The sequence below is a fragment of the Zootoca vivipara genome, chromosome 9 (genome assembly GCF_965207765.1).
Source record: "Zootoca vivipara chromosome 9, rZooViv2.hap1.1, whole genome shotgun sequence".
Classification (NCBI taxonomy): Eukaryota; Metazoa; Chordata; class Lepidosauria; order Squamata; family Lacertidae; genus Zootoca; species Zootoca vivipara.
In genome coordinates this window covers 2,594,278-2,616,417 of record NC_142592.1, presented here as the reverse complement: position 1 = coordinate 2,616,417, position 22,140 = coordinate 2,594,278, and the positions used below count along the sequence as shown (strand labels likewise).

The following is a 22,140-nucleotide window of genomic DNA, read 5'->3' as shown; positions in this document are numbered from 1 at the left end:
AATTTTTTTTTTGCCCTAGTGTAGTACTTTACATTTCTCCTTGTTAAAATTCATCTTGTTTGCTTTGGCCCAGTTGTCTAATCTGTAGATCATTTTGAAGTGTGATCCTGTCCTCTGGGGTATTAGCCACCCCACCCAATTTGGTGTCATCTGCAAACTTGATCAGGATGCCCTCAAGCCCATCATCCAAGTCATTTATAAAGACGTTGAATAAGACTGGGCCCAAGACAGAACCCTGTGGCACCCCACTAGTCACTACTCTCCAGGATGAAGAGGAGCCATTGATGAGCACCCTTTGGGTTCGGTCAGTAAGCCAGCTACAAATCCACTGAATGGTAGCATTGTCTAGCCCGCATTTTACCAGCTTCTTTACAAGAATATCATGGGGCACCTTGTCAAAGGCCTTGCTGAAATCAAGATAGGCTACATCCACAGTGTTCCCTTCATCTACCAGGCTTGTAATTCTGTCAAAAAATGAGATCAGATTAGTCTGACATGACTTATTTTTCAGAAACCCATGCTGGCTTTTAGTGATCACAGAGTTTCTTTCTAGGTGCTCACAGACCGTTTGTTAATGATCTGCTCTAGAATCCTTCCTGGTATTGATGTCAGGCTGACTGGGCGGTAATTGTTTGGGTCCACTCTTTCCCCCCTTTTGAAAATAGGGACAACATTTGCCCTCCTCCAGTCTGCTGGAACTTCGCCTGTTCTCCAGGAATTATCAAAGATTATTGCCAGTGGTTCTGAAATCACCTCTGCTAGTTCTTTTAATACTCTTGGATGTAGTTCATCTGGCCCTGGAGACTTGAATACATCTAAACTAGCCAAGTATTCTTATACTACCTCCTTACTTATTCTGGGCTGTGTTTCCCCTGCTGAATCATCTGCTCCATATTCTTCAGGTCGGGCATTGTTTTCTTTTTTTGCAGAAGACTGAGGCAAAGAAGGCATTGAGGAGTTTTGCCCTTTCTCTGTCCCCTGTTCGCATTTCACCATCTTCTCCTCTATGTGACCACACTGTTTCCTTATTCTTCCTTTTGCTACGGACATACCCATAAAAGCCCTTTTATGGCTCAGGAACCCTTTGCAGGGGTTATGGATTGAGTAGCTAAACACTATTCTAATTTTCTGAGATTGTGAATTTGGGGTTTTCTTCAGCTGTATGCCATAATATCACAATTACAACAAATAAAGGCTTGACATATCTTGCTTTGCATGTCATGCGCCTATCTCCTATATTGGTTTCACCTTTTAAGTTGAATTACTGAAATAAATGAACTTTTTGACGATATTCTAACTTTTCGAGTTTCACCTGTGGTTCACCAGCTACAGCAGTTCCTGGACGGCGATAGCGTGACCACTGTGAACCATGTGTTGGTAACCTCAGGGCTAGATTACTGTAATGTGCTCTATATGGGGCAGCCCTTGGGTTTGGTTCAGTAGCTCCAGCTGGTGCAGAACGCTACAGCCAAGTTGTTGTTGGGAGCTTTTGATCGAGAACATGTGACACCATTATTTAAAAAGCTGCACTGGCTAACCATTTGCCCCTGAGCCAGGTTCAAGGTTTACAAAGCCCTGAATAACTTGAGTTCAGGATACCTCAGAGATCACCTGAACCCTTATTTCAGCTTGATCACTGAAATAATCTGCAGGAGCGTTTTTTATTGTTCCATAAGTTTGTGAGGCTGATTTGGCAACAAAGCGAGATCAAGCCTTTCTCCTAAACTCTCCTTTTTGCAGGTCCAGGTGCCATTCTCCCCAGTCCCTAACCCAAATAACACCCCCCACAAGGATCTATTGATATTTGTTTTTAACTTCCTTACTGTACTTTTTTACTTTAAACTTGTTTTTAACTTAACGATTTTATTAACCACTGTGATATTTTTTATACATAAAATGTTTGGACAGAAATGTTTTTACAAATAAAAAATAAATTTCCATTGTTTCTAGGGACAGGGCTCTAGTGCCCTGCATAGCTTCATACCTCTCCACATAACTGGAAGAAATAGAATAAATTATACCAAATAGCAAATCTATGCAAATGTTGTTGAATTTGCATAATTCCTAATGATTGCAGCATGTCAGCTTTAATCAAAAACAGCAATATAAGTGACCAACCTGCAGTGGCCACATCAGTTGTTTTCAGCTCCATCCTGCAGAAGTATGTTTGTATGTGTGGGTGTGACAAAATTTAAGTGCTGAGAAAGTGGCACATTTTTATCTTTCTGGTTCTTGTTTAAACCTGTATCAGCTGATAGAATTTTCTGCAGGTGCCTTTTGGAGGTTATGAAAACTTTGGTAGGGTTTGGGGTGGTATCTTTGAACAAGGAAGGGTAGGGAAAGGCTGCTCCAGCATGGGGACTATTTAGACAGGCAGGGACTAGGAATACTGCCCTTTCATAGACTGATTCTACCATCATATAATTTAGTGTAGGATGCATATCTGAAAAATGCATTTCAGATATGCATTTTTTTTATTTGATGGTATCAAACCTGGTCTCTTTTTGGATAACATCTAGCCTCATCAGAAATGGACCTGTAATTTGTCCCTGCTGTAACACTTACAACTTACAAGTGAAGAAGGGCATGGTGGTGAAGGGTGTCAGAATACCCCTGCAGACACTGACCTTTGGACATTGAAATTGATGGGGATTTATTTGCCAGGGTATTCCTGGTCTCCCCATCACCTCCTTTTTCCTCAGTAAATTGTGTTTATGTAGGAAAGGAGAGGAAACTGAAAGCCATTGATTGGTGTGCAGCTATGTCAACAGTTCATAGTAGGAGATAGGGCTCTACTCTGTTCTGGGTCAAATCCATAGTTTGGATTGATTTCTGTTAATCTCCAGAAGATAACCACAAAATTTAGATTACCGGTAGTTCTGGAGGGCAGCCACGTGGGTCCATTCATCGCTAGTTAAATGTTGGGACCTCTTTCTTTCTATTGATATTCCTGACCTATCCCCCCCCCTCTTCCTTTTCTTTAGGTTGTGCACCTGGCTCGCAATCTTATATACTTTGGTTTTTATAGCTTCAGTGAGCTACTCAGACTGACTAGAACATTACTGGCTATCCTTGATATTGTACAAATGCCTATGTCATCATACTTTGAAAGATTAAGCAAATTTCAAGATGGAGGTGAGTGTGGGGGGAATAGAAAATTATTTGCAACACATAATACATTACTTAGTAATACCTTGCATTCATTAAAGGTTCTGCTCTTTATTTCCCCCAATGGCTTGAGGTGTGTGTTTCCCATAAAATAAATTGTATGCCATTCTGAGAACCCTGCTACTGAAGGACAGCTTATAATTGACTAAATAAAAGGAAATAAATACACCAAATAAAAATTGGCAGTATGTCTTCTTGTTTTGAATTATTTTAACCTTAAAATTAGATACTTTGGGTCATGCAAATAATGGCACATCTATTAATTTAAAAATTAGTAAGACACACATTAGATGAACATCCTTTGACTATAGTTTAGGATCTGTTGAAAATAATATTACGGTAATTATGGATAAAATCTCTCAGCAGATGACTACTAAATAAGAGATAGAAGGAAGATGTATTCATGCCTGACTGACCCGTTATTTTACTTTCACTGAGAGGGAACAGAAGCATTGCCAAAATCTTGATACCTGTAAGATTATTTAGCAGTAGTGGATGGCATGATGGGACCCTGTTGCTCCCCTGGTCACATTGCTGCCACTTACTGGAAGGTAGAGGTGGGGATGGGGTGAGGCAATGGCAAGGTCAGCACAACACAAACATTCCAGGGCTCCTGCCAGTGCAATTGAAAAGGTATAGAAAAGTTTCAAGGAGAAGGAACCTAAGGGGGCAAACAAATAAACCCCAAGCCAAAAACAGCCTGATAGAAACTCAGCATGTTCCGTGGTCATAGAATGCATAATTTTGTTTGGAGTGGAGGAATGGAAAAGCAGGAATAAGGGACAAGGATTGGAAAGGGATGATGCGGCTGGTTGAACAGGAACACTCCACACTGCAATACTTGGTTTCGGTTCCCACTTGTGTTGAATAATAATAGCAAGTGTTATGGGCTTAGCTCAACAAGGTGGGGAAATAAAGAAAACTGAAATTTGAGAAGGAATGGTGGATAAAATGAAAGGATTTTAATGGGAAAATCATAGAATCTTAGAGTTGGAAGAGACCCAAGGATCATCTAGTCCAATCCCCTGCAATGCAGGAATCTCAGCTAAAGCTAAAGCATCCATGACAGATGGCCAGCCAACTTCTGCTTAAAAACCTCCAAGGAAGCAGAGTCCACCACCTCTTGTGGGAGTCTGTTCTACGCCTGAGCAGCTCTTGCGGTCAGAAAGTTTTTCCAAATGTTTAGTTGGAGTGGGCCTCAGCCAACAGAATGGCTGAGGCAGGTTCCACGGGGGGTGGGGTGCACTGGGACCCCCAATCTCAGTGATCACCGGTAGGAGGAGGAGTTACGCTAAAACCAGACTATGTCATTACCAAGGAGGCAGGTTTAGTCATTTGAAGACTATCCCTGCCTCCGGGTCTGGTCTTGACCGAGTGGATGCTGGAATCAACAAGGGACACCCACATGACCTGAAGGTGCTGCTGTGCAATTCCAGGTCAATGATTCACAAGACCACTGCATATTCCCCCACAATGCAGTTTTAGCAGTTTCTGTTGTGCCTCTAGGCTCATCCTCTCTGCTTATTTTTTTTTTAAGCACCAGCCACTTGTCTTCTGGAACACGATGCTGCACTCCCTTCATCACTGAGTTGCCCTTTTGCGTTAATTCTCTAGTTCTGTGACGTTGTGTGTGCATGTGACAAGAAGAGCGTTCTACATGTTTCCATGCTACATTCACACATTATGCTTCCTGCTGTTTCATTCATGCATGCCTTTCAAACTAAGATTGAATGGAGCTTTTTTCCATTGCCAGATGAGAACGACACTTTCCAGAAAGTTTTTCACTGTGACTCCAGAAACCCTTTATGGACAGTGGATTTGGCCCCTGTTGGATCTGATGTGATATATAGATTGGTGAGAGAGAGAAAAGACGGCAGTCCAGGGCTCCTGTCCTTTGCTCTGAGCATGGGCAAAGCTGGGGGGCAGTGCCCCCCCTAGATACACAAAAATCATTTTAAAGCCAGTAGCACATGTGAAAAGGATCTAGATGTCTTGGTGGGCCACAAATTCAACATGAGTCAACAGTACGATGCAGCAGAAAAAATGGCCAATGCTATTCTAGGCTGCATCAGTGTTGTTGTTGTTGTTGTTGTTGTTAATTGAGTTTATATACCACCCTGTTGTCTTTGTCCATGGAGTTTTCTTGGCAGGGATACTGGAGTGGCTTGCCAGTTCCTTCTCCAGGTGGATCACGTTTAGTCAAAACTCTCCACTATGACCTGTCCATCTTGGGTGGCCCTGCATGGCATAGCTTATAGCTTCTCTGAGTTATTCAAGCCCCTTCGCCATGACAAGGCATTGATCCATGAAGGGGACCATAGAGAGCTGGACCATAAAGAAGGCTGATTGCTGAAGAATTGATGCTTTTGAATTATGGTGCTGGAGGAGACTCTTGAGAGTCCCATGGACTGCTAGAAGATCAAACCTCTCCATTCTGAAGGAAATCAGCCCTGAGTGCTCCCTGGAAGGACAGATCGTGAAGCTGAGGCTCCAATACTTTGGCCACCTCATGAGAACAGAAGAATCCTTGGAAAAGACCTTGATGTTTGGAAAGATTGAGGGCACTAGGAGAAGGGGACGACAGAGGACAAGATGGTTGGACAGTGTTCTCAAAGCTACCAACATGAGTTTGACCAAACTGTGGGAGGCAGTGGAAGACAGGAGTGCCTGGCGTGCTATAGTCCATGGGGTCACGAAGAGTCGGACACGACTAAACGACTAAACATCAACAACAACAATATACCACCCTATACCTGTGTGTCTCAGGGTAGTTCATGGAATAAGAAGTATAGGGAAGTCATAGTCCACTGTCCTACTCTCTCCAGCTTTGGTAAGACCACACTTGGAGTCCTGTGTCCAGTTCTGGGCACCCCAGTTTTAAAAGGAAATTGACAAATAATAATGCATTCAATACTTTTCTGTCTAATGTAGCTGAGTCCTTGGTATGACATGAGGATGTTCTCTCAACATCCAAAACATTCAGAGAGAAAGGAAGAAGTAACTCTGAATTTCATGTTGTTGATACATTATAAAAACTGAATGTGCTTCATTAAGAAGAATGAATCTGGTAACATGAAGGACAGAAGAGGATATGAATGGTCCTAGCTGAATATTGGGAGGGGAATGTATTAAGGATAACATTTTAAAGTTCCACAGGTATAAGCTTCACTCTTCCTCCAGTACTTAGTAGGGATAGTGTTAAGGGGGCAAGAGCAGTAGCAGGAAGATTCAGTCTGGGAAAATGGATATTTGCAAGCTTGCTTAAAGAAACAGCATAACAAGGAAGACAAGGAGTCTTCATGAATGATTCTGAGGATCGTGAAGTTTGAAGAGAATGCTAGTGTTAAAAAAGATTATATAATTACCATTCAGAGTGTTGAGAGGGGGCGAAGCGGCGGCGGCGGTTGGAGGCTCAGCGCACCTCAGCGCTGAGCGTCTGGGCGTCACCGCCGCCTCGCCCCCTCACAGCGCTGCCGCCGCCGCCACAGCCAAGCTCGGGGAGGAGGATGAGGCGGCGTTGGCCCCGAGCGGCGGCTGCGGCTGTGAGGGAGCATCCCGCCTTCGCCTCTCCATGGCTTCCTCGCTTGGGCAGCTCGTCCCGCAGTGGCTGCGAGGAAGCAGGCAGGAGGAGGAGGAAGAGGAGGGGAAGGAGAAGGAGAGGATCAATTGTTTTTTATTTTATTTTTGTTTTTTGTTTTTTCTACTTTTTATTTTTTCCTATTTTTTATTTGTATTTTTTCTATTTTCTATTTATTTTATTTTATTTTTTATTAATGGGTGGGGGGCGCCAGAAGGTGATCTCACTTAGGGCGCAAAAACCCTAGCACCGGCCCTGAGTGGTACCTCGCAAGACGAATGCCTCGTACAATGAAAAACTCACAAGACGAAAGAGTTTTGCATTGTGTGAGGCATTTGCAAGACAACGAGGTTTTCTATGACCACCACTTCATCTTGCGAAGCGTGGCCATAGAATGTAGCGCGGGAAGGCGGCAAAGGAAGATCAGCTGTCAGCACGGGAAGCTGTCAGCTGATCTTCCTTTGCCAGGGGGGACGGAGCTGAAGCGCGGTAGTGTGATGGCTATCCCTGCCTGTCTTCCCCTTGGCTCGGGGAAGACAGGTGGGGGCAAGTAGTGCCCGCAGCGCTTCGGCTCCGTCCCCTGGGAAAGACAGGCGGGAGGCGGCGGGGAGAAGTGCTTCTCCCCCCCCACCGCCTCACCACACACAGCCGCCATGGGACACAGCTTCGGAGACCTCCGAAGCCCTGTTCCATGCCGGGGAAGGCAGGCGGGAGGCGGCGGGGAGAAGCGCTTCTCCCCCCCCCCGCCTCGCACACAGCCGGCATCGGACAGGGCTTCGGAGAAGCGCTGCACCTTCTCCGAAGCCCCGTCCCATGCCGCCGCAAGTCCCCCGGAGCCCATAGGAACACATTGATTAAGTTTCAATGCATTCCTATGGGAAACCGGGACTCGCAAGATGAATTTTTCGTAGGACGAATTCAGTCCTGGAACGAATTAAATTCGTCTTGCGAGGCACCACTGTATTTCTGAGACCCTACAGCAGCACCCCTTATCTTTTGAACTGATACATAAACTCATCATGTTCTAGAAGAACTAGGGACTGGAACAGTCTGGTTAGGGAGCTAAAGAGATCTTCAGTTAACTCAACTTGTCGACTCGGCAAGAACATTTGATCATGTAGATGTGCTTGGAGCATTGGACTATTTTATTAATAGACTAGCTGGCCCTGCACACATTGCTGTGCATTAGTCTGTGAAATGGAGGGTAATAGCCCCCCTTCAGATCCCCCTGAGCCTCAGAGTCCCCCTGAGTCGAGGCGAGATACTATGGAGAGGGCAGGTTTCATCCCTGTGTCCCCCCCCCTGTTCTGACTCATTACGTATCCCTGCTCCCTATTCGGCCCCCCATCCCCCCCCAGGCAGACCCCTACCTCCACTTGGCAATGTTGGGCCTTGTTGCTGGAAAAGGCCTGATTTCAGTTGAAACAAAAGAAAAACATTCCTTCCAGCAGCTGGAAGGGATTTTTTTATTTTGTTTCAACTACGTCAGACCAACACGGCTACCTACCTGTTTTCAGTTGGTTTGGTCTTCAACACCTCTGCCGGATGTGAGTGGTGGATCTCGTGGTGGAGGCGGGGTTTGTGGGTTGCTGTGCGTTAGTCTGTCAAATGGAGGGTAATAGGCCCCCTTCAGATCCCCCTGAGGCTCAGAGTCCCCCTGTTTTACAGGATCTCATGGTGGAGGCGGTGTTTGTGTGTCTGGCACGTTGTTGTGGCTAATCCCTGTGACTGCCCCCACGTGTCCTAATCCATGATCTATTCTGTTTGTTCACCCCCCCTCTCCGTGACCGGCGTATCTCATGACGTTTTGAAGGATGGTATTTATTTTTGTCTTGTGGTTATTTGGTGGGGGATTTTGGGGGGGTAGTGGTGCTAAATTTTAAAGTAAAAACCCCTTGCTGTGCCACCAAGTGCGATGCTGTGGGTTATCCCCCCCCCGGGCTTAGTGGGGGCCTGGCAGGGGCCTACACAAAACAAAGGCTGTGCTGCAGCCTGTGATCCATGCACTTGTCCTCTCCCCCCCCCGGGCCTAGTGGGGGCCTGGCAGCCTGGCAGGGGGCTACATAAAACAAAGGCCGTGCTGCGACCTGCGACCCAGGCGCTCGCCCTCTCCCCCCCGGGCCTAGTGGGGGCCTAGCAGCCTGGCAGGGGCCTAGGGGTCTGATAATGGCCGCCTTGGTGGTTTCAGTTGCTTGGTTGATGATGTCATTTGGTTTGTGGGTGTGGTGTAGATTTCACAGGAAGGGAGGGGTGTAGGAGGAGGAGCTGAGGGAATAACACCACTTGAGGGCGCTGTTTGACTTGGTGATAAACCAGGTTTATACCTGCCCAGGTGTGAGATTTGAGGGATTTTCTTTTCCAACAATGCTCAGGGAGTGGCCTGGATCGTTGTGTCAGAATTTCAGGACGATCGGTCAAGCGGTTACGGAGAAAAGTGGAACACACACTTTCATGATTTTTACATTTATATATATATATAGATATATATTTAAATTTAATATCCTCTTTTTTCAGTCATATGGCTCCCAGAGAGGCAATTGTCCATCAGAGTGACAACTTTCTGTTTTTATATTTCATGTACATAGGAAACAATGTTATGAGAACCATTCATGGTGTGGGAGAGATGATGACTCAAATGGTCCTCAGCAGAGGCTCTATTTTTCCTCTTTCTGTGCCTGATGTACCCCCAAGTGTCCACCCAAGCAAGCAGGCCAGCATTGTAGAGAGTGAAGATGTCACTGTGATGGACACCAAATTAAAAATCATTGAGATTTTACAGGTAAAGACCTTTACTTTAAAATTTTAAAATGAAACAAAGCATCAACAATATATATTAAGTACTGTAACATCAAGGCATGTGCATGAAGGCTTGTGATTATGGTGACTCCAGTTTTTGAACTGTGGTGTGGGGTTTTGACTTTAGCACAAGGCCATCTCACCAGTTAGTTAGTTTCCACTAGAGTTATGGCTAGTAATAGACTAATTTGGCAACTTCAATTTCTCCCAGTTTCTCAGTTTTTCAATTTTCAATTCTGTTTTCCACATTTGTACATTTCTACATCAATTTGCGGTTTCTTTGTTTATTTAAAATCCTCATGAAAATTTTAATGTGCAGTTCTAATATACACATTTTTGTACGAAATTTTAACCAATATGCACTTTTTGCAAGTGGCAAATACATTATATCCCAATACATTATATTTTTGTTATTTTCCCTAAGGAGTGCATTTTATTGTACACATTTCCCTAAAATATGCATTTTTGTACACACTGGTTGAAGAACTGCAACACAGAATTTTGAGAAGTGTGACTTTTGAAGGATAGCTGTGTATCAGTGCACATTCTGGTGTGAGAAGTGTGAATTAGGTAGTTTCTCATTAAAATGCAAGGAAAATCAAATTGCTCCCCTATTCCTGGTTACAGTGCCCAATTTATTTGCACTGTAGAAGACAGTTTCTATTAACAGATCTGCTAACTGCAGTTTTCAAAAGATGTGTGATCTTTTGAAATACTGCATTTTATTACATACCTTTTAAGGCAACAATAATAACCTTGATTTCACAAGCAAATCATCTTCAAATGCTTCAGAAAACTTGCACAGAGGTTCAGAAATGTGTTGTGTCAACCTCTTCCTTTGTAGTTTATTCTTAGTGTTCGGCTTGACTACAGAATATCGTACATGCTGTCAATCTACAAGAAAGAATTTGGAGAGAGCAGTGAAAATGTTGATAGTTCAGTGCCATCTCCCCCTGACACACCAATTCTCACATCAGGTACTGTTATTAAAGCAGAATAATTCAACATAATGATGATTCCTTTCAGTAAGTGTTGCATTCATCTACTAGTTTAGGCAAAATGTTCAGAAACTCAAATGTGGGGGAAATTTGGAGATAATGGCTGGACAATTCTGACAATGTCTCAGACATTACTCAGTTTATGAGTTGTTTCCAACAAAAGTCTTGAATGACTTATGAAAAAATTAAATCCAGCTAAGAGTGCAATGTTGAAAATCAATTTAATATAGTTGAGATGGTGGTCAGATTGTAAAACAAATTCCTCCACACACATTCTGGCCTTAGGCTTTACCTCCAAACCAATAGCCCTGTGGGAAATTTATGGTCAAATGCCTGGCAGGAGAGAATCATCTTTGACTGACACACACAAAAATGTCAATGTTGGCTGCAGGCAAGCCTCCCTGGGGAAGGTATTCCATAGATAGATGGGGAGCTATGATAAGGTTACCAGTCCCCCCCCCCCCAGTGAATCCGGGGACACTTTTTAGCTTCAGTAGGAATGATAGGATTTTGTCACGAGACTGATTTGTAAATCCGGGGACTGTCCCTGTGAAATGGGGACATCTGGTAACCTTAAGCTATGTCTGAAAAGGCCCGGTCTCTTTTGGCTGTCCTCCAGACTGCTGCCTCGCTTGCACATGTGGGAAAATTGCAAATCAGTTTGGGGACTTGTATGCCTGCTCTTTGACCCACATTCTCCAATTGTACAGAGAATGTAATAGGCACTGCGTTTATTTGATGGTGAAATCTCTTTGGCTTTGTAATGCAAAGTCAGATAACAGAATCAGGGACTTTCTTTTCCAGTTCAGTTGTTACGTTCTAGGTATGATGATTGGTGGAGGAGAAAGTGCCTGCTGCATGTGTCCAGAGGTTGAGTATTGTCTGAACACGCATTCTAAGAATTGGATCGTATGTAGGTTTTCTGTTTTGTTCAGTAACTTGAAGTTTAGTTGCCCTATTTTTATTTATTGCTTTCTATTTGTGGGTTGGGGACCCAGGTGGCTCTGTGGGTTAAACCACTGAGCCTAGGGCTTGCTGATCAGAAGGTTGGCGGTTCGAATCCCTGCGATGGGGTGAGCTCCCGTTGCTTGGTCCCAGCTCCTGCCAACCTAGCAGTTCGAAAGCACGTCAAAAATGCAAGTAGATAAATAGGGACCGCTACAGCGGGAAGGTAAACGGCGTTTCCATGTGTGCTGCTTTGGTTTGCCAGAAGCGGCTTTGTCATGCTGGCCACATGACCTGGAAGCTATAAGCCGGCTCCCTCAGCCAATAATGCGAGATGAGCACGCAACCCCAGAGTCGGTCACGACTGGACCTAATGGTCAGGGGTCCCTTTACCTTTACCTTTATTTGTGGGTTATGTGACCAAGCACAGGTGAGGCGCTGTGGTCAAAAGGCTAGTGAGTGAGTTGCTTTCATCCTTGGACAATGTGGTGATAGTGTCCTTTGATTTCTTTTTTTGTGTCATACCAGTCGCTGTTGGTCATTCATTCCTAGGACAAAATAAGTAAGGGGCGTAGTAATTTTTGTATTGCTAACTCTACCAAAATCTAATTTCATAGGAGTTGTTCCTAACATAGATGAAATTGCTGCTGAAGCAGAAACTATGTTTGCTGGCAGGTAAGCTCTAAAATTCCTTCCATTTATTGTGTGGTGTAGTGGTTAAAGAGTGGTAGACTCGGAATCTGGGGAATCTGGGGAATCCGCTCCTCCACATGCAGCTGCTGGGTGACCTTGGGCTCGTCACACTTCTCTGAAGTCTCTCAGCCCCACCCACCTCACAGGGTGTCTGCTGTGGGGGAGGAAGGGAAAGGAGAATGTTAGCCGCTTTGAGACTCCTTTGGGTAGTGATAAAGCGGGATATCAAATCCAAACTCTTCTTCTTCTTCTTCTTCTTCGCCAACTTCGCCTCCCCCCCCCCACCCTCCTGCTTTGTAATACTAGCAAACACTACCTATTTACTCTTTCCCCTTTCTCCTGCTTGCTGATGTACTGCTACTTCTGTGGTAGAACTTTTAATTTGTAGAATGCTTTATAAACATTTTAATGATTCAGCCTTGAAGCACAGTAGCTTCTATCTAGTAGATATAGACTGAATATTTGATTTTTTTTTAAAAAAAAATGTATTTATTTGCTGGTTATATTATACAGTGGTACCTCGACATCCGAATGACTCGACTTCCGAAGGTTTTGACTTCCAAAGTCGGCAAACCCGGAAGTCTTTTCGACGTGCGCACGTTCTGCACCTGTGCAGAAGCGGCGCGCGTGGTCGGCGCATGCGCAGAAGCGCAAAATTGCACTTTGCGCATTTGCAAAATGGGTGCTTCAACAACTGAAGACTTCGACTTACGAAGAGTGCCACGGAACGGATCGCCTTCGTAAGTCGAGGTACCACTGTACTGCTTTGATATATTCTAAGTTGACTAAATAAATAAATAGCTGTTGAAATGAGCCCAATGAACCATGTGTGAGCTTCCAGAAATGCAACGCCTTTGATCATGGAATCTGGTCAGGCTACTTATACAGTATATTTTATGTTCTACATTTATGTTATGGCTGTAATGTTTTTGATATATTGTGAGATGGCTTGGAAAAGGACATTTTGAAAAGCAACCTATAAATAAGATACATTTCATTGTCAGAGCTATCTAGTGATCAAGCCATAGCTTTTCAGACACGTAACTGAGTAGAGTTTTCAGTTTATAGTGCTTTTACATTTTTGCATCAAGTTCTTTCCGCTTCCTGGTTTATGGTGGTTTAAAACTGATTTTATGCTGTTGGCCTTACTATTTTATATTGTTTATAACTAGTTTTGTTGTGTGACTTGTGTGTGTGTGTGTGTACACACACAATATCTCTTGTTACACTGAACTGGTTCGTACATAATGCTAAGCCAGACATGTTCCTGGAAAGGAGATTGTGGCCATATTGATCTTCCTCTAGTCCTCCTGCTGCTGCACTGCCATGCGCTAAGCTATGGTTTGGCCTCAAGTCAAGCTTTGTGAAGATCTTTGCTGATATCAGCCTCTCCAGCAGATCCTCAGTGCATGGCAGGGGATAGTGATTGGGCACCGTCACCTTCTTCAGGAGTCTGTAATCATTGCAGAGCTTCAACTTTGAGGTGTTGGGTTTCTTCACAAAGAGCACAGGGGCCTTAGATGGGTGGATGAATCCCTGCACCAAATTCTTTCCCAGAAATTCCTTTAACACGACTAGCTCTACCTCTGACCTGGAGTACAGCTGACCCCCCTGCAGCAAGTCAATTTTGCAGTCGTATGGTCTATGGCAGGGGTCAGCAACCTTTTTCAGCTGTGGGCCAGTCCACCGTCCCTCAGACCATGTGGTGGGCTGGACTATATTTTTTTTGGGGGGGGGAGATGAACAAATTCCTATGCCCCACAAATAACCCAGAGATGCATTTTAAATAAAAGGACAGATTCTACTCATGTAAAAACACGCTGATTCCTGAACCGTCCGTGGGCTGGATTGAGAAGGCGATAGGGCCACATCCGGCCCACGGGCCTTAGGTTGCCTACCCCTGGTCTATGGGGAGGCAATCTGTTGGCTTCCTTCTCACAAAACACATCTCGGTAGGCCTTATACTGTAGAAGTAATTGGACTTCCGGTTTAATCGCGAGCGCCGGCAGACGCAGGGGAAACTTTCTCCCGCCCCTTTGGAGGATTCTAGGGGGGGGGGTCTGCAGAGCGCGCAGCCTCCCAAAACTTCAGGAGGAGCGTCCTGAAGTCGTGGGGACTTGGCAGCTGTCCATTTTGACCTCCTTCCCCCCTGAAGAGCCCTAATAAGGGCGCGAGAGTGGGGAAAGTGGAGGCGCGGACACAGCAAGCGGATCGCTTCCCTCCAAGGGAAAAGCTCCTAGTGCTGGCGGCGGATACAGCAATTAAATTTCTCCAAAAGACAAACTGAAATCCGGACACTTTGGTCACAGTGAGTAACAGCAACAAAGCTTTTAAATTTGGAACAGATTTGGCCATCGGGAGAGCCTTAAAAACACGGAGGTCGGGCTTCCCCCCCTGCGGCAATAGCGAAAGCAACGACCAGCTTCCGCAGCAGGACTGTAAATAGACACTTTGAAACACCTATTTCTTTAACTTCTGGAGGAGTGCAGGGCTCTAGGAAGAGAAATCCTGCGGATTTTATGTTTAAGACTGTTAAAGAGTGTTTCTTCTGACCTGGGAACGGGATCCGTTCATCTCAGTCGGCTAAGGTGATGTCACAATGAGAATCTGTTTATGAACTTCTGTTCACCCTTTGACTGGCTTTGATCTGCCTACTGAATTTCCAAAGGCAGAAATAAGACTGTATTGAAGGGAATTTGCAACTCTCTACTCTTCTTCTGCTAACAAAGCATAAGTTACCCTGTAAAAGACTTAGAGAATTACAGTGCCTTTCTAACCAGCCTGTTTTGAGCAGCGTATTGTGACTGTGTCTGCAGCTGCTCTCGCCTGGGAAAACTTTTGATAAGTGTGACCTTGGATGCTTCTGGCTTAGATACTTGGGCGCTTCTGGCTTAGAGACCTTGAAGCTTCTGGAGCAGAGACTGTTTACCTTTTCTACTGAGTATAACAGCATTATGTCTGGCCCAGAGGCTACAACTGGAAGAGCAAAGAAGAAATCATCACTGTCAGCATCATTTGAAGAACAAGTTTTACAATCTTTAGCAATCCTTCCAGTGTTGAAAGAGGGCCAGGAAAGCAATGCCCAAGAACTGAAAAAAGTTGCTGAACAGCAGAGGCACGCTACAGAGGAATTGAAACAAATAAGAGGAGAATTGGGAGCTCTAACTAAAGATATCTCACAAGTTAAAATCCAAGTAACTGGAGTGGAGGAAAGAGTTACCCAATTGGAAGAAGGGAAGGTCCTAGACCTGGATAAACAAGCATACCAGACGCAGGTGGCACTCGCCTTTGTACAGATGAAACAGAGGGAGGTGAACCTCAGGATTCGGGCTTTTCAAACGATAGAGAAGGATAATCTGAAGACTACGATAATAGAAGAATTTTCAAGAACCTGGGAATTGCCCCTGCAAATTGTCAAGGCATTCAGGTTTGGGACAAAATCAAAGAAAGAAATTTATTTTGTAAGTGATTGCATGATTACATTCCAAACCAAGGAACAAAGAGACAGAATCCTTGGATTACATTACCAAAAAGCCCCGAAGGTTCAAGAATAACAGATCATCCTTTTCAAAGATTTGCTGAAATTCTTTCTCGACCTGAGGGCACAATATACTGATTTGACGACCGCCTTAAGGAGAAAAGGAATCTACTTCAGGTGGGCCTTCCCGGAAGGATTAAACTTTCAGTACCGACAAAAGAAGATTAAGATCAAATCAGTGGAACAAAAGAGAGAATTCTTGGAGAAATACGCGAGAGAACTGCAAGGATTAGGCCCTCCAACTCCAGGACTGCTTGGAGAACCAATAGAGCTCGATTCTGATTCAGACCTAGGCGAAGGCGCAACTGCAGCAACATAGGCCAAAATGTCACTGAGGATTTTGTCATGGAACTCTAACGGTTTGAACTCAAGATGTAAAAGCAATCAAGTATACCATATTTTGGCAAAACAAAAATTGGATGTAATTTGTTTACAAGAGACACATGTCACAAGAGTGCACTGAAGAATTTTGCAAAATAAAAAACTGGGAGAGGAATTTATGTCTTCGGATAAAGTGAAAAACGAGGAGTGGTAATCTATGCGAAAGAGAAATTGAGTCCAAAATTAATGTTTAAAGATGAAGGGAGATATGTTGCAATTCAAATAACATCACAAGGCAAAAAAATTCTAGTTTTGGGAATTTATGCACCAAATGATGGAAAATCAGATTTCTTTAAAAAACATACATGAAAAACTCTTGGATTATTTGGACTTTAAAATATGTTTGTTGGGAGACTTGAATGGAGTGGTCTCTACCTTAATGGACAGATCACAAAGACATAAAATTACCAACGAAGGAAGACTGCCAAAGTCTTTCTTCGAAATAACGGACAATTTAGACTTGATCGATACGTGGAGGTTCAAGAATCCATTGGAAAAAGACCAAACTTTTTTCTCAAATGCAAATTAATCTTGGAGTCGTCTGGACTATATATGGTTAACAAGAGACCTAGCCCTGAGGATTAACAATGTGGAAATAGATCCAAGAACTTGCTCCGACCATAATGCAGTGATTTTGGATTTGAAGACATCTCTGCAGGGTACATTCAGATGGAGAATGAATGACTCTTTGCTAAGGAATGAGAAAATTGTTGAGAAGGCCCAAAAAACTTTGAAAGATTATTTTGAGATAAACTTGAGGACGACTTTGGAAAAAAGGACCATATGGGATGCCAGTAAAGCTGTAATGAGAGGATTTCTGATGCAACAAAATGCGATTAGAAAAAAAGAATACAATGCTAAGAAGGAAAACATCTTAAATCAAATGAAAGAAAAGGAAAAGAAATTAAGAAGTAACCCTAAGAATTTACAGACTCAAAAAGAAATTAAAGCATTGCAAACACAGTTTTCTCAATTGATGAATCAAGAGATCGAGTCAAAAATTAAATGGATGAAACAGAAATCATTCGAGTCAGCAAACAAATGCGGCAAATTATTGGCATGGCAATTGAAGAAGAGACAGAAACAGAATACTATTACAAATCTCATACAAGAAGGAAAAAATCTGGAGCATCCAACAGAGATTTGGAAATGTTTTCAAAAATATTACAAACAACTGTATAGACAGGAAAAACAAGACAAAGACAAAGTGGAGCAATTCTTGGACAAAAATGGATTGCATAAAATTCCCGAAGATAAGAAATCCCTACTTTCCCAACGAATTTCTATGCAAGACGTAGAATATGCAATATCACAAATGCAATTGGGTAAAACACCAGGACCTGATGGACTTACAGCTACATATTACAGAATGGCGAAGTTCCAGCAGACTGGAGGAGGGCAAATGTTGTCCCTATTTTCAAAAAGGGGAAAAGAGAGGACCCAAACAATTACCGCCCAGTAAGCCTGACATCAATACCAGGAAAGATTCTAGAGCAGATCATTAAGCAAACAGTCTGTGAGCACCTAGAAAGAAACTCTGTGATCACTAAAAGTCAGCATGGGTTCCTGAAAAATAAGTCATGTCAGACTAATCTGATCTCATTTTTTGACAGAATTACAAGCCTGGTAGATGAAGGGAACGCTGTGGATGTAGCCTATCTTGATTTCAGCAAGGCCTTTGACAAGGTGCCCCATGATATTCTTGTAAAGAAGCTGGTAAAATGTGGGCTAGACAATGCTACCATTCAGTGGATTTGTAGCTGGATTACTGACCGAACCCAAAGGGTGCTCATCAATGGCTCCTCCTCATCCTGGAGAGTAGTGACTAGTGGGGTGCCACAGGGTTCTGTCTTGGGCCCAGTCTTGTTCAACATCTTTATCAATGACTTGGATGATGGGCTTGAGGGAATCCTGAGCAAGTTTGCAGATGACACCAAGTTGGGAGGGGTGGCTAACACCCCAGAGGACAGGATCACACTTCAGAATGACCTTAACAGATTAGACAACTGGGCCAAAGCAAACAAGATGAATTTTAACAAGGAGAAATGTAAAGTACTACACTTGGGCAAAAAAAATGAAAGGCACAAATACAGGATGGGAGACACCTGGCTTGAGAGCAGTACATGTGAAAAGGATCTAGGAGTTTTGGTTGACCACAAACTTGACATGAGTCAGCAGTGTGATGCAGCAGCTAAAAAAGCCAATGCAATTCTGGGCTGCATCAATAGGAGTATAGCATCTAGATCAAGGGAAGTAATAGTACCACTGTATTCTGCTCTGGTCAGACCTCACCTGGAGTATTGTGTCCAGTTCTGGGCACCACAGTTCAAGAAGGATACTGATAAGCTGGAACGTGTCCAGAAGAGGGCAACCAAAATGGTCAAAGGCCTGGAAACGATGCCTTATGAGGAACGGCTTAGGGAGCTGGGTATGTTTAGCCTGGAGAAGAGAAGGTTAAGGGGTGATATGATAACCATGTTCAAATATATAAAAGGATGTCATATAAAGGAGGGAGAAAGGTTGTTTTCTGCTGCTCCAGAGAAGCGGACACGGAGCAACGGATTCAAACTACAAGAAAGAAAATTCCACCTAAACATTAGGAAGAACTTCCTGACAGTAAGAGCTGTTCGGCAGTGGAATTTGCTGCCAAGGAGTGTGGTGGAGTCTCCTTCTTTGGAGGTCTTTAAGCAGAGGCTTGACAGCCCTCTGTCAGGAATGCTTTGATGGTGTTTCCTGCTTGGCAGGGGGTTGGACTGGATGGCCCTTGTGGTCTCTTCCAACTCTATGATTCTATGATTCTATGATTCTATGATTCTATGAAAGATTGGCTAATACAGCCCCTAATGGACTTATGCAATGAGATACTGGAAGGAGGAGAGGCCCCAGAGTCTTGGAAAGAGGCCTACATCACGCTGATACCCAAACCAGATACGGATAGAACGCAAGTTAAGAATTATCGACCAATCTCCCTATTGAATGTGGATTACAAAAATTTTGCTAATATATTGGCCACTAGATTGAAAAAGGTTCTTAAAGACTTTATCCATCAGGACCAGGACCAAGACAACATTAGAAATGTGGTGGACATTTTGGAAATGTTGGAGCAGAGGATAAATACAAAAGCTATTTTAATGTTTATAGATGCGGAGAAGGCCTTTGACAATATTTCTTGGATGTTTATGAAAAAGAATTTAGAAAAAATGGAGATTGGACAAATTTTTTTGAATGGAGTAAAAGCGATCTATTCTGAACCAAAAGCTAAAGTTATTGTAAATAATATGTGTGAGGGACAGGGGATATCGCGAAGTCCCTCCCCTCCTGAGTTCAAGCCAATCCCCGAGCACAGGGGGAAGCAGAGAGAGTTCCGATTCCAGTGGGGAAGCAGGAAGTCGTGTCCGAGGCTCAGGCAAGGTAGAGGAGCCAGGGTCCCAGGTGGGACAGGAAGGGGCGAATAAGGGCGGGAGACCCATCCCCCCAACTCCGGAATTACGCAGAAAGAGGAGGGGAAAGAGGATGGGTCTGCCAAAGCTTTTGTGTTGGAGAAAGACGCGCCAAAAGCCATTAGGAGGTTCTGAAACCGACTGACCACATCACTCCGTGTAAATAGCAATGACTTAAGCACTGTAAATACGCAGCACCAATAAAAGAATAAAATGCAGAGCTGCGTAGCGTCGTTACTCTGAAGTAGTCCGCTCCGGCCACTGTGACAGCAACCTCCGAATCCTTTTTTGGGCTACTTTGGAGTTGCCGGGATGAGCGTGTCAGAGGCGGAGAGATGGCGGCAGATCGCGGAGCAAGCCCAGCAAGAACTGCAGCAGCTGTCGCTGCAGGCGCAGGGGGAATTGAAGGCAGCTAAAGAAGAGACTAAGAAGGTCCAGGACGACCGGCTACAACTTGCGGAACAGGTGAGAGCGCTACAGGAAAGAGAGCAGGAATTAAGGGCGGTGGCGGTAGACCTCCAAAACAAGCTGGATGCAGAGAAAAACAAGGCGGGAGGGGCACCCCAAGTCCAAGTGCTGCCAGGAAGGAGAGCCGGGACGCTAGTAAGCAAGTTTAATGGAGACCCGAAGGAATATCAGGGCTTTGAGACTGAGATTGTGTATGCTCTTGAGCTGCACCACGATGAGTTCCCTGATGATGAGCACAGGGTAGCGTTTATTGTGGAGCACCTTACCGGGGCAGCCAGGGAGTGGCTAAGACCGTTAATTGCAACAAAGAATCCTTGCATGAAGAATGTCAAACTATTTCTAGAAGGTTTGAAAACGATGTATTCGTCCGATAGTCATATGGACCAGACTAAGGAGGAACTTCACAATTTACGCCAAGGAAATATGACAGTTCGCGCGTATTGGGCGAAATTCACCATGCTGGTGCACAGATTGGGGTGGGAATTAGAGTCACCCCCAATGCAAGCGGCGTTCTACTTGGGGTTGCATGAGGAGGTGAAGGATGAGCTCTCGAGAGGTCCAAAGCCCAGTAATATGGATCAGCTGAGCAAAGCGGCTCTGGCGGTGGGGGTGAGACAGGAATCCCGGTGGAGCGACAAGCAAGCAACGCGCGCAAAGCGGGCTTGGTTCCCACGGTCGCAGGAGAAGCCACCCCCCCAACAACCCTTTCAAGCCACGCCTGGGGCCAGTCAGGACCAGGAACCCATGCAGATTGATAGCGCGCGCGCGCGGGGGCTTTTCAAACCCCAGCGGCGCCAAGACGCAAGGAGGGAAGGGGTGGGAATTGCTTTCTCTGCAACTCCCCCCAGCATCTCGTCAGAGACTGCCCACATCGCAGGGAGTGGCAAGGAAAGGCGGGAACGGTTGTGCCCTCCCCCACTGACGCAGCACCACAGCAGGGAAACGGGAAAGCCTGGCTGCAGGAGACAAGGGGCAGCAGCCAGGCACAGTCAGCAGACAACAGCCCCAGCCCACCCACCCGCACAGAGAGGAGCAGAGCCAGCCCACCCCTCCCAGAGCAGGAGTGGTTCTAGAAGTGACGCTCACGCTCCCAAATGGCTATCCCCTGACAGTCCTCGCCTTAATTGACAGTGGGGCGTCAGCGAACTTCTTCTCGAGGAACTTTGCAGAAGAGCACCAGATCCAGCTTCTGCAGCTGGATTTTCCTCTGCACGTGGCGACCATTGACGGCAGAGAGCTGCTGGGAGGGGCCATCACTCATCAAACCCCCCCCCCATGAAAATGACGGTGGGAAGGCACTCAGAGACACTGGCATTCAACGTCACCACCATCTCAGACCCCCCCATCGTCTTGGGCATGAGCTGGCTGGCGCGCCACGACCCCTCCATCAGTTGGCACCAGAGATGCATCACTTTTGGATCGGACTTTTGCCTGGAACATTGCATGCAGCACCAACCAGGGGAGGGGCCTCCGATAGCCACGGTGGCCACCATGCACGTCAAAGGGGGTGAGGCGATACCCAAGCCGTACTGGGACCTGCAGGAGGTCTTCAGCGAAGCGGAGTCCGACCACCTACCCCCACACAGGCCTTTTGACTGCCAGATCAACCTGGTGCCAGGGGCAACTATACCCCCAGCCAAGCTGTACGCCATGTCAGACCAGGAACTGGAGGATCTGCGCGCTTTCATCGACAAGAACCTCAAGCGGGGGTTCATCAGAGAAAGCAAGGCAGCAGGGGGCAGCCCGGTCTTCTGGGTGGACAAGAAAGACACGCAACAGCGCCGTCTTGTGGTGGATTTTAGACGACTGAATTCAGTGACAGAGCCAGTGGCTTTCCCCATGCCCAGAGTGGATGATCTCCTGACAGCGGCACGCAGGGGCAAGATTTTCACCAAGCTAGACCTGAGGGGGGCGTACAACTTGATCAGGATCCGGGAAGGCGATGAATGGAAAACCACGATGTTCACGCCTCTGGGCTCTTTTGAATATCTGGTGATGCCCTTCGGGTTGCAAGGGGGCTCAGCATGCTTCCAGGCCTTCATGCACCACGTCCTGGGGTCCCTCCTCTTCAGGAAATGCTTGGTCTTCCTGGATGACATCCTTATTTACTCCAATGACCCAGTGCAGCATGTGAAA

At 45.2% G+C, this 22,140-nt stretch overlaps 1 protein-coding gene across 9 annotated transcripts in view; it reads left to right on the top strand.

Moving 5' to 3' along the window:
- Positions 1-22,140, top strand: part of ITPR2 (inositol 1,4,5-trisphosphate receptor type 2) — a 264,276-nt gene that overhangs the window by 104,405 nt on the left and 137,731 nt on the right. For all 9 annotated transcript variants that reach the window (XM_035127537.3, XM_035127538.3, XM_088652318.1 and 6 more), the window contains 4 exons: positions 2,985-3,135; positions 9,331-9,524; positions 10,386-10,518; positions 12,102-12,159. In XM_035127537.3, the coding sequence (XP_034983428.1) occupies positions 2,985-3,135; positions 9,331-9,524; positions 10,386-10,518; positions 12,102-12,159 (536 nt within the window). The remainder of the gene's footprint in view (positions 1-2,984; positions 3,136-9,330; positions 9,525-10,385; positions 10,519-12,101; positions 12,160-22,140) is intronic.